This window comes from Engraulis encrasicolus, chromosome 12 (assembly GCF_034702125.1).
Source record: "Engraulis encrasicolus isolate BLACKSEA-1 chromosome 12, IST_EnEncr_1.0, whole genome shotgun sequence".
Classification (NCBI taxonomy): domain Eukaryota; kingdom Metazoa; phylum Chordata; class Actinopteri; order Clupeiformes; family Engraulidae; genus Engraulis; species Engraulis encrasicolus.
In genome coordinates this window covers 35,315,061-35,326,333 of record NC_085868.1, presented here as the reverse complement: position 1 = coordinate 35,326,333, position 11,273 = coordinate 35,315,061, and the positions used below count along the sequence as shown (strand labels likewise).

At 45.9% G+C, this 11,273-nt stretch overlaps 1 protein-coding gene and 1 non-coding gene across 2 annotated transcripts in view; one reads left to right on the top strand and one right to left on the bottom strand.

Moving 5' to 3' along the window:
* Positions 1-741: 741 nt before the first annotated feature.
* usp40 (ubiquitin specific peptidase 40) overlaps positions 742-11,273 on the top strand; it is a 23,655-nt gene continuing 13,123 nt past the window's right edge. The window contains exons 1-12 of the mRNA XM_063212103.1: positions 742-1,488; positions 1,838-1,905; positions 2,566-2,679; positions 2,835-2,999; positions 3,518-3,664; positions 5,300-5,443; positions 6,000-6,128; positions 7,497-7,637; positions 8,973-9,080; positions 9,735-10,128; positions 10,564-10,645; positions 11,082-11,253. Coding sequence (XP_063068173.1) covers positions 1,293-1,488; positions 1,838-1,905; positions 2,566-2,679; positions 2,835-2,999; positions 3,518-3,664; positions 5,300-5,443; positions 6,000-6,128; positions 7,497-7,637; positions 8,973-9,080; positions 9,735-10,128; positions 10,564-10,645; positions 11,082-11,253 — 1,860 coding nt within the window. The 5' untranslated portion in view covers positions 742-1,292. The remainder of the gene's footprint in view (positions 1,489-1,837; positions 1,906-2,565; positions 2,680-2,834; positions 3,000-3,517; positions 3,665-5,299; positions 5,444-5,999; positions 6,129-7,496; positions 7,638-8,972; positions 9,081-9,734; positions 10,129-10,563; positions 10,646-11,081; positions 11,254-11,273) is intronic.
* Positions 4,526-4,605, bottom strand: LOC134460422 (small nucleolar RNA U6-53/MBII-28). The gene has a single exon (XR_010037089.1). It is a non-coding gene; the product is annotated as a small nucleolar RNA U6-53/MBII-28 (small nucleolar RNA).

Here is an 11,273-nt window from a genome sequence, read left to right as displayed (position 1 = left end):
AGACACATTGAATCAGCAGAATAGTATCCATCAATCAATCAGACTCCAAACTTGAAAGAAAGTGAAAGCCCAACTAGGAAACTCCAATTGTCATTGCGACACAGCATTCCACTGTTCACAACAAAATTGCATATAGGCCTATGCCTCACCCGTGTAAGGGAGCAGCCCCCATTAGAGCATAGCGGTAGGCCTACCATGCTCAGGCCAGGTACCTCAGTCATGGAGGTTTAGAGAGCACTTTAGGATACAAGTCTGATGCCCTAACCGCTTATTCATTACTGGCCAACAGATTACCCCTGAGTACCCAAACTTGCCAACATGGGAAAGGCCAAACAACTGTCGAAGGAGGGACAAGATTTTAGATCTGAACAAGTTTGAAAACCACAAGCAAGAAGCTGCCCTAAGGTGACTGGAGTGGGAAAGACAGCAAGACTAGATAGTTCTCACATGTCACCAGAGGGCGCTATTACACAAAAACAGCAAAATTCCATGCCAGCGAATTCAAAATAGGGAAGGATTTGAAATAAAACCAACATAGATGTCACATAGGCTACCAGTATTACTGAAATTCTACTGGGTGTAAATAAAAACTAATTTGTGTAAGATACAAAATGTTTTGTATTGGAATGAGGTTGTGCCTTTGTGTGGATCGATTTTTGCCTGTGGACTGTCACATTTCCTCAGTGACTGAAAGACTACAAGTACCACAACTCCTTTCGGCTCCGTAGTCTGGGAAAAAATATGGCTGCGCACTGACACATCGTTGGCTGTATTCCTACCTTTCGATTCCTGTTCGGTTTATTGTTGGCAATTTGTTGTGACTGTATACACTGAAACATCGATTTATCAATGAGGATATCATACAACATAGCCATTGCTGGAATACATTATCATTCGACGTGAGTGCGTCTTTGTCGAACTGATTTCCGAGCTTGCTAGACCATGGATTGTTAGCAAGTGCTCAAGTTTATGAATTGGCACCTAACCAAGATTCATTTGCCAGGGTTAAATGACTGCAAACGGTCAATTGATTCATTTGAATCTACTGAAGTGAGGGTTTAGGAGGACTTGTCAGTAACTGTTTCTGAATAACAGCAATGGTAAGCGGTGTAAAATCTCTGCATTCTGGAGTGAACCCTATGGTTGTCAACAGAGAGCTGGGCAAGACCAAGATGAGATAGCAAGAGCTTGCGAAGGAGAACTCTGCACACTCGCTAAAGTCTCTGCGGGTAAAAGTGCCAGAGTAGCCTACTGAAATTAACATAAAGGGTAAGAAAAAGAGCGGTTTAGAAATGTTCGGGGATCTTTTTGAGGAGGACGACGAAGGCTTTTCTCCCGTCCCGAGCGGAGGAAAGTTTGTGAAAGGCAAGGAGGCCGAACCCCCTCCACCAAGAGGCAACCTCAATCTCAGTGGCATCAAAAACCAAGGAGGAACCTGTTACCTCAACTCCCTCATACAGACGCTGTTGTTTACGCCAGAGTTCAGAGGTGAGCTGAAATAAAAGCGTGAGCTTTTCCATTTATCCATGGACATGTCGTAGTATTTGTAGGTGTGAAATGACTGATATCCCCATAACAAGTGACACCCCAGATGTGAGAAACACCGTAATTTGTCAAAAACAATCGAGACGGTTCTGACATCTGGGCAACCAGTTGTTGGAGAAGCTCTGTAACATAGGCACCTTCTAGTACAGTATTATCTGTAGGGAATCGACCCTCTGGAAGTGTATTGGTTGTTAATACAACTGGACATCTGTTTGTGACTGTATGTGTTAAGTCTTTCGTGTCATAAACCGAGTTCACATAGTGACCATTATAAACCTGCTGTCTTCTGCAGAGGAGCTCTTCAGACTTGGGCCAGAGGAACTGGGCAGCTTGACTGACAAGGACAATCCAGAAGCCAAGGTGTGTATGTAGTGAGGAGGCCAGTGTATGAAAAGTGACGGCAACAAATCAATAGACGTATAGCAATACAATAGTTGTGTTTATCAGGGAAAGCCTCCTCTTTATTTTTGAGTGTATGCTGCTCAGTACGCTTAAATGTGTGTGTTGTGTGACCTGTGACCTGGTGGGATGTGTGTGTACTCTATGACCTGTGTTGTTACATTGGTGTACTGTGTAACCTTTATTGTTAAGTTTGTCTATTGTCTGACCTGTATTGTTAAATGTGTGAGCGGTATTTGTGTTTCTATTGAACAAGATGTTTTGTTTACAGTGTATTGTCTCTGCCTGTGCTACTCTCTCCATCAGTAGCTGTATTGTATTATTACTGTATTGTATTGTATTATTAATACAGTAGCTGTATTGTATAACTGTATTGTGTGTGTGTGTGAGAGAGAGAGAGAGAGAGAGAGAGAGAGAGAGAGAGAGAGAGAGAGAGAGAGAGAGAGAGAGAGAGAGAGAGAGAGAGAGAGAGAGAGAGAGAGAGAGAGAGAGAGAGAGAGAGAGAGAGAGAGAGAGAGAGAGATTCTTCTGCATGCGTTGTGTTGCTCAGGTGATCTTGTATATTCTAAGTATGTTCTGTGAATGTTGTGACCCATGTTCTGCTTGTGTTGTGTTGCTCAGGTGCGGGTGATCCCGCTGGAGCTGCAGAGGTTGTTTGCTCATCTCCTATTGGTGGACCAGCAGACCGCCTCCACTGCTGACCTCACTGACAGCTTCGGATGGACCAACAACGAGGTACCCGAGTTGTGTGTGTGTGTGCTTGTGGGCACGCCTGCGTGCGTGCGTGCTTACGTGCGCATGGATATGCGACCTCACACACACAGCTTTGGATGGACAAGAAAGTGTACTGAGAGCATACTGTGGGACACGTACTGTCTGTGTGATTATAGGAGACTAGTCAGCATGATGTGCAGGAGTTGAACCGTATCCTGTTCAGCGCTCTGGAGAGCTCCCTAGTGGGCACGACAGGAAGTGACCTCATCCATCGCCTCTACCATGGAACACTCGTCAACCAGATCGTCTGTAAGGAATGCAACAATGTCAGCGAGAGACAGGTGTGTACGTTCGCGACTCTGAATTTGAGTGTGTGTGTGTGTGAGCTGTGGTGGTGAGATGCAGTCTTTTAAAATGTGTACTGTATGTGCAGTGCAGATGCTAATTAGCAGAGTTTGGTGGTAAAATGTTAGTCAACCTCCTTCGCGAAAGCCTCTAACATATTTGGTAGTGCTTAGCTACTGTATATCGACCTAGACCTCAAGCACAGAGGTATCGTACTTGTGTCTCCCATGCTGAACTGTAGCTGTGACTGGAAGGTTGTGAGTTCGAGCCCCCAAGGGGCAGACTGCGCAGGATATCCTTGGTTACATATGTCTAACTGAATAGCCTACTTTGGGTTTTCTTGCACCTGACTGTGTTTTCTTTCCTGTGTGTGTGTGTGTGTGTGTGTGTGTGTGTGTGTGTGTGTGTGTGTGTGTGTGTGTGTGTGTGTGTGTGTGTGTGTGTGTGTGTGTGTGTGTGTGTGTGTGTGTGTGTGTGTGTGTGTGTGTGTGTGTGTGTGTGTGTCATCTCTCAGGAGGACTTCCTGGACCTGACCGCATGTGTGCGTGGCATCTGCAGCCTGGAGGAGGCGCTGTGGAGCATGTTTGTGGAGGAGGAGCTGTTTGAAGGGAGCAACCTCTACCGATGCAGTGGCTGCAACCAGCTCGTACAGGCCGCCAAGGTCAGTAGGGAGGTCACAAGAGGTCATAGACGGGGTGAAGGGTTATAGTAGTTCTTCTAGGGCAGCAACCTGGACAGTACTGCTGCAGCAGCCGCAAACAGTTCTTGGAGGTCGCCAAGGTCAGTGGAAGGTCACAAGGATCTGACACGGGTGAAGGGAAAGTCCACATGGGAAATTCCAACTCCCACTGTCATTGTGACAAGGCACACAAGTGCACACCACAAGATTGCATGTATGCCTCACCAGTGCAAAAGGGCAGCCTCCAATGGCTCAGTGCAGTACCAGCTCAGGGTACCTCAGTGATGGTGGAGAATGGGTAGAGCACCCCCCCCCCACCACCACCAAACTGTCGGACTGGGAATCGAACGAGCAACCTTTTCAAATAGAAGTATGACGCTGTAACCGCTTACCCACGAATGCCATAGCACTAAATGCTGGTTGAGACAAGCCAGAAACGATAGGATAATACTATAGGCTACCCTACCATATACATCCAACAGTAGGCCTACACAACAAAAGCACGTCCGCGACAATTCAACAGTAAGTCGAATGTCTCTCAGCAGTACCGAATGGTAGTAGCCTGCCAGTTTGTGAAAAATACGAAGATGTAATTCATTGGTGTTCTCATCTTAGACTCTGTGAATAGTGATTTGCGGTGTAGTTAGGACTGCATATTATTGTTGGGGCCTGTTTTATTATCATTGGCCATAATGTATCCAATTTTAATCATAGTATTCGCGTGTTTAGGTTTCTTTAATCAAATATCATGAAGTGGAAATGTGACTAGTCTATTACAGAGGTAGGATTGCAGTATATTGGCTATGGTCTTCGGACCACAGATTTTTCAAAGTTAGTGTGTTGTGTCCTCAGGATTTGCTGAGAAATGTCTAACTCATTTGCACTCCTGCATCAGTATTAGCATGGCAAACTCATCAATGGACATGAACACACCCCAATCGGGATTCGAACCGGCAACCTTTTGATTGGTAGCGCTATTATTTTCCTAATGCGCCACTTCTCCGTGTATTGAGTCGGGAGCACTTGGCGCGCTTTCTATACCTTAAAATGCAGTACCTATTTCTCGCCACTGGGTGTCACTATCGAGTCGTAGAACGCTGGTAGAACGCTTCCTCATCAAATCTTCCATCTGCCGATAAACTTTAGGAATGTGCTTCCATCGGCTGACTGCTATGCGATAATGCAAGTGAGACGTGTTCATTGAAAAAAAAAAAAGAGCTTTCTTTGCAGTTCCAGATATTTATGAACCAAGAACCAAGTCTGAAGTCCCAAAACGTTTTGAAATCAGGATTTTGTCAGTGTATGAATATCAGTATGTAGGCTTACATATATGTATTACTTTTTTTTTAAGTGTGCTTTTTTATATTAAATAAACTACTCAATTAAAACGTGACATGGATGATATGAATTCAAACTGGAAATATGAATTAATGTTAATGAGTTTTTTGTTTTTGAAACAAATGTTTACATGTATAAATAATCCAACTAAAAATATGAATATAAAAGGAGAGCATTTTGAAAAACATTGTGTACCAATGTAACAAATCTTTATTGAAATTATTTTATCAATATGATATTATTAATATTTCAAATGTTAATTATTACTTTTATTATCAGTCTGCCAAACTCCGAAAGCTGCCTCCGTTCCTCACCATGTCTCTACTGAGGTTCAACTTTGACTTTGCCAAGTGTGAACGTTATAAGGAAACGGGACGCTACACCTTCCCCTTCAACATCGACCTGAGGCCTTTCTCTGAACAGGTGTGTAGTGGGATTTTTAATCATTGTGTCCTGGGGCTACATATACGCTGCATTCAGGTTCTTGAGATTTGAGCTGTTTTATTAAAAATGTGTTAGAGCTGAATGAACTCTTCTAGTGCAAAATCAAGGTTCTAGCTTTTTAATGAAACTTATTTCATGTTAGTATGTGCTTCGTAGGCTGAGATATTTAGGTTTTAATAGGGAGAGGGAATCTTTTCCCAAAAAGGGCTTAGTCTAAATGGGTTAAATGATCATTTCCATGTCCATCTATCCATCCAACGGGGGCTCTGGTGCAGCACGCTAGGGCCCCCCCATATTTGGGCTTGCATGGGGACCCAGGTTTGAGTCCGACCTGGGTCGTTTCGCAACCCTTCCCCATATCTCTCTCCTGCTCATTTCTTGTCTCCTCTCACACTGTCCTTTCGTAATAAAGGAACAAAAAAACTATCCATCTAATGTGCTATCAGAAATTACCAAGGTAAAAGTAATTCATTTCTCATTTTATTTCCTTCTGTCTCTGTGTGTGTGTGTGTGTGTGTGTGTTCCCATTCCTCAGAGGGAGAGTCCAGACAGTGAGTTCCAGTATGAGCTCTTCTCAGTCATCATCCATAAGGGAGGGTGCTACGGAGGACACTACCACGTCTACATCAGAGACATTGACCAGCTGGGACAATGGGACCCTCCAGTCAGTCAACACTCTTATTCGTACTGTGTGTGTGTGTGTATGCGTGTGTGTGTGTGTCTGTGTGAGTGTGTGTGTGTGCACGTACGTGTGCGTGTGAGTGTGTGTGTGTTTGTCAGTGATGGGAGTGGGATTGGCAGATGAGGTTCATCAGTCCAGTCCCACACATTCCAAATTACCTGGTTTTACCTGCCCAGTTCAACCAGGTGTTTTTCTGGTTGACTGAGTACCTGGTTGAATTGGACAGGTAATGTGAAAGTGAAGTGAAAGCCCTCCTAGGAAACTCCCATTGTTAATGTGACAGCACTCCACAGTCACAGCACACAGTGCGCTTTACATGTCTGACGACACCCTAACCACTTTCTCATGACTGTCCTAAGTACCAGGTCATTTGGAATATGCATTTTCTCTCTTTAATCCACGTAGAAAAGAAAGATATCCTTGCAGCCGGGATTTTGTGTATTTTGAAAAATGACATTAGATTTTACCCATGACATGTATAGTAGTACATTGTCATTTATATAAAAAAAATGCAGTAGGCCTACAGTGAATCATTTCTGTTTACAACACACTTTCATTCGTCCCTCATGCAGGGGTCTAAAGGTAAAAGGGCTGAACAACATATTACGCATGTATGTCTATATTCACATTCAATACACATTCATTTCTATATGCAGCCCGATGCCTCCTCTGCTGTGTCAATGAAGGCCTGTCGCCTAACTCATTATCATCCAACTGTGAAACAAAGCCTGGGGAGTGTCAGTAAACTCATCCCAACTGTCCCTTCTCTGAAGGTTTTTATTGCTCCCAAACCCAAGATAACTACCACAACTTGCCTAGTGCTTTTGATCCCTCCGTCTTTCAAGCACTCATGGTTTTGTCTGTAGGATGTATTTACTCCAGGAGGAAAATGCGAAGGAAATCGTTTTTAAAATCTTTTTTTTTTTTTAAACGGAAATCATTTTTTTCGGAAACTATGGCGAACAAATTTAAACTATGGCGTTGTGCCATAGTTTCCTCAATGTATGGGAAACACTGAGGAAAGAAGAAAGTCACCAGACGGAGCATCCTCATATGTGGTTATTTTACTGTTTCATTGCCCAACGACAGTCTTGGCACTTGCCCAATAAAACCATAAAATTCACATCTGAAGATGCTCCGGTGACTCTCTCCTTTGTCTGCGTCCATTTAATCCCATTTTCTCATCACTGGCTTGTGTGTGTGTGTGTGTTTATGTACATGGTTAGGTGTGTATAATTATGGTGATGTACTTGCAGATCTAATGAAATGTATGTGCTTGTGTTCATGCTCATGTGTGCATGTGAGCTAGTGTTTTATGTGTGGACATGATTCAATGTGTGTTTTTTGAAGGAGGAGGATGTGAAAGAGAAGTCGAAAGCAAAAGCGAAGGAGGGAGAGGGCAAGCCCCCCAAGTCAGACAACGTGCAGAACAGAGAGACACTGCTGGACAAGGAGGATCCTCTAGCAGTACTCATAACCATACTCTCTCAGGTACACACACACACTTCTCTCTTTCTCTCTTTCTCTCTCTCTCTCTTTCTCTCTCTCTCTCTCTCTCTCTCTCTCTCTCTCTCTCTCTCTCTCTCACGTCTTTTAACTCAGGATCAGTTTAGAGCCATTCTAGACCACTAACACTCTTTCCATCTCCCTGCATTCTGACCAGAACGGCGCTGGTGCTGGAGGCAAAATTGCATTTTATGCCCGTGCAAGGGGGCAGCCCCCAAGGGAGCAGTGCAGCGGGATGGTAGCCGGATTATCATCGACTTTCAAATCTTTTCGAGACTTGGTCTGACCTAGAGCATAACCATGAACGTTTCCCAAACGGCATGGTTGACCCACCTCCCTTGGTTTTCTACCGGTCACACTTTGCCTGATGAGGACCTGAAGGTCGAAACGTTGCGCTCTATTAATTCACAGTAGACAAGCAGTGTTGCAGACTTTATTTCTTTTTCTCTTGGATTTGCTCTCATTGTCCTGCACCTGGCCCATCGGGTGGGATGTGCACACTAGAGCATGACAGGGGAGTGGATTTTCACTCTCGTCCCATCCCAGTCCCAGGAAAAAAAATCCCATCCCGTCCCATCCCGGACTGGAGTAAAAGAAACAAATCCCATCCTGTCCACTCCTGTAAGAGTCCACTCCCAATCCTGCCCACTCCCACTCAAAATCAATCCCACTCCCGTTTCGTCAACATTTTTCGGGTTTTTTTATGTTGAAAATCATCATCTATTTTTGGCATTCCCGCAGCCATTCATTTTTACTCCCGCTCCTGCCCGCTCCCATTCATTTTATTCCCACTCCTGCCCGCTCCCGTTCATCATTTAAATTTTGACTCCGACTCGCGGGACCCACAGGAATTCCCGAAAAATGTCATCCTCTAGTGCACACATCTACTGCTCTGAACTTGCTACCGGTCGAGGCCACAAAGGGCTATGCCGAAGTTTAAACAAAGCATTTTCTCAAGAACGTCTTCGCTTTAACCACGTCACTGCTTTGAACATGCCCAGGGCCGTTGGAGCTGCTCAAAGTTGATTGCTTCCCGACAAAGTGGGTGGAGTTCCCGAATTCTCTGGAGCTCAGAAAGTACTTGCATTGCTCTTGACCTGACTAGTAGCAACGCCGAAGTTGTTGCGTCACTAGGAGGACGCGGCCTGGCTAGCAGGATGGTACCATGTTTGGGGTACCTCAGTTATGGAGGATGACGGGGGGAGAGCACTGGTTAATTACTCCCTCACCAACTAGCAGAAAGGTGTTCCAGATCAGGTGTTCTACTACATTACTAATGCTCTTGTGTCTTACTTGTCTCTTCTCTTCTCTCTGACTTAGGATCTGCAGAAAGGTGTTCTGGTGGACCAGCTTAGCCAGAAGCTGATGGACAGGATTGGAACATCGTGGAACAAGACGTTCCGCAAGCAGTATGGGCCCCTTGGAAAGGTGAGCTTTTCCAGCTTGATTCAGGTTTGCAGTCCTGTTATCTAAAAGTCTTTCTATTGCCTCCCCATCGCTATCCTCTCCTCCCCAACACAATACAACACAACACAACTCAACACCTAATGTTGGCCAGGAGGCCAGGTGGGTATGCCAAGACCATGGTTAAGTGATAAAGCTAGCTAAGTTAACCTACAGAAAGTGGTAAACATTCTAACCAATAGCCAACAGGTGTCATTTGAGTGAAAAATGAGAACTCCAGGTTGTTTTATTAGATGATTTATGGCTATGTCAAGGTTAACTTACAATAATCTGTTTTACAACTGAGCCAGTATCTTGGAATCCCTAGCCTGATGATCATGGACGTGCAAATCTCTTCAAGACTTGGTCTGACCAAGAGCATAACAATTAACATTTCCCAAACGGCATGGTTGACCCGCTTCCCTTGGTTTGCTTATGGTTGTTTTTTTACTGACAAAGTGGGGGGACTTCCTGTATTTTCGGGAACTCAGAAAGTGCTTGCATTGCTCTTGACCTGACTAGTTGCAACGCTGAAAGTGTTGCGTCACTAGGAGGGCACACAGTCTGGCTATGGAATCCCCTCCCCAGGTTCCCATCTCTGATGTCTTGTTTCTGTGTGTGTGTGTGTGTCTCCTGTAGTTTCTCCAGAGCCACTCTACTGTCTTCCTCCTGGTGGACAAGGGCGCCCGCGTGGTCCTAAAGTCCGCCTCCTCTACTCCTCCTCCTGCTCCAGCCACGGGGTCAAAGGTCAAGGTCACACAGGAGGAGGCAGAGGTCAAAGAGGTGGTCTCCCAGACAACTGCGGAGGAGGCCAGCAGTCCAGAGGGGGAGGAGGTGCAGATGGACACCCTCTCGGATGGGGAGAGGGATGGGGAGGTGGGGAGAGAGGGAGAGGGAGGGTGTCGCTGGTTTGACCTTAACGACTCCAGCGTGACGTGTATACGGCAGAGGGACATCCAGAAACAGTTTGAGGGGAAGGAGAGTGCATACATGCTGTTCTACCGCCGCACCAATCTTACAAGACCGCAAGAGGGTAGGTAGTGTGTGTGTGCGTGTGCGTGCGTGCGTGCGTGTGTGTGTCCTTAGCAGAGGATTGTATGGGTGCGTGTGCGTGTGCAATTCATGCAATAGTGTAGTGTAGCTCCCCTTTAAATATTACAAGTATTACACATTGTATTAGCCACACAATGGACAGATGACCATTCTGACAATATTAACCACATTGACTGTGTTCAAGTGTCTTGTGATGGTGAGATCTGCTCCATTCACATGTGGTGTGTGTGTGTGTGTGTGTGTGTGTGTGTGTGTGTGTGTGTGTGTGTGTGTGTGTGTGTGTGTGTGTGTGTGTGTGTGTGTGTGTGTGTGTGTGTGTGTGTGTGTGTGTGTGTGTGTGTGTGTGCGCGCGCGCGTTTGTGTGTGCGCGTTTGTGTGTGCGCGCGTGTGTGTGTGTGTGTGTGTGTGTGTGCAGCTCTAGGGAACCCGGCGTATGGGGTGCCTTCCCACCTGATGCAGATGGTCCAGGAGGAGAACAGCAGACTGCAACAGCGAAGGTCAGGAGACGTGTGTGTGTGTGTGTGTGTGTGTGTGTGTGTGTGTGTGTGTGTGTGTGTGTGTGTGTGTGTGTGTGTGTGTGTGTGTGTGTGTGTGTGTGTGTGTGTGTGTGTGTGTGATTATGAGAATTCGTATATGTGTGTGTCTGTGTGTAGGAAAGAGTTTGATGTGAACAGTAACAATATGGAGGTGCATCTCAACTTGACGCCCCACTGTGTGTGTGTGTGTGTGTGTGTGTGTGTGTGTGTGTGTGTGTGCGTTCTGTGTGCGTTCTGTGTGCGTTCGCACGTGCGTGTGTGGGGGGGATGGATTCCAGCACTAACCGTATGGAGGTCTGCACTTGGTGGCCCAGTTACCCCTTATGACCGTATGTGTGTGTGTGTGTATGGCCGTGTGTGTGTGTGTGTATGGCCGTGTGTGTGTTTGTGTGCGTAGGGAGGAGTTTGATGCGAGCAGTAACAGTATTGAGGTACGGCTCCACTTGGCGCCCCACTACGCCTCAGACATGGGGGCTCTCCGGCCGGTGGGGGACCCCAAAGACGCCGTCATCGCCGTCACCTTCGACCGACGCAAGACCATCGGGGACCTCCGACTCGCCATCTATCAGGTGACCCAGTGTAAACCATA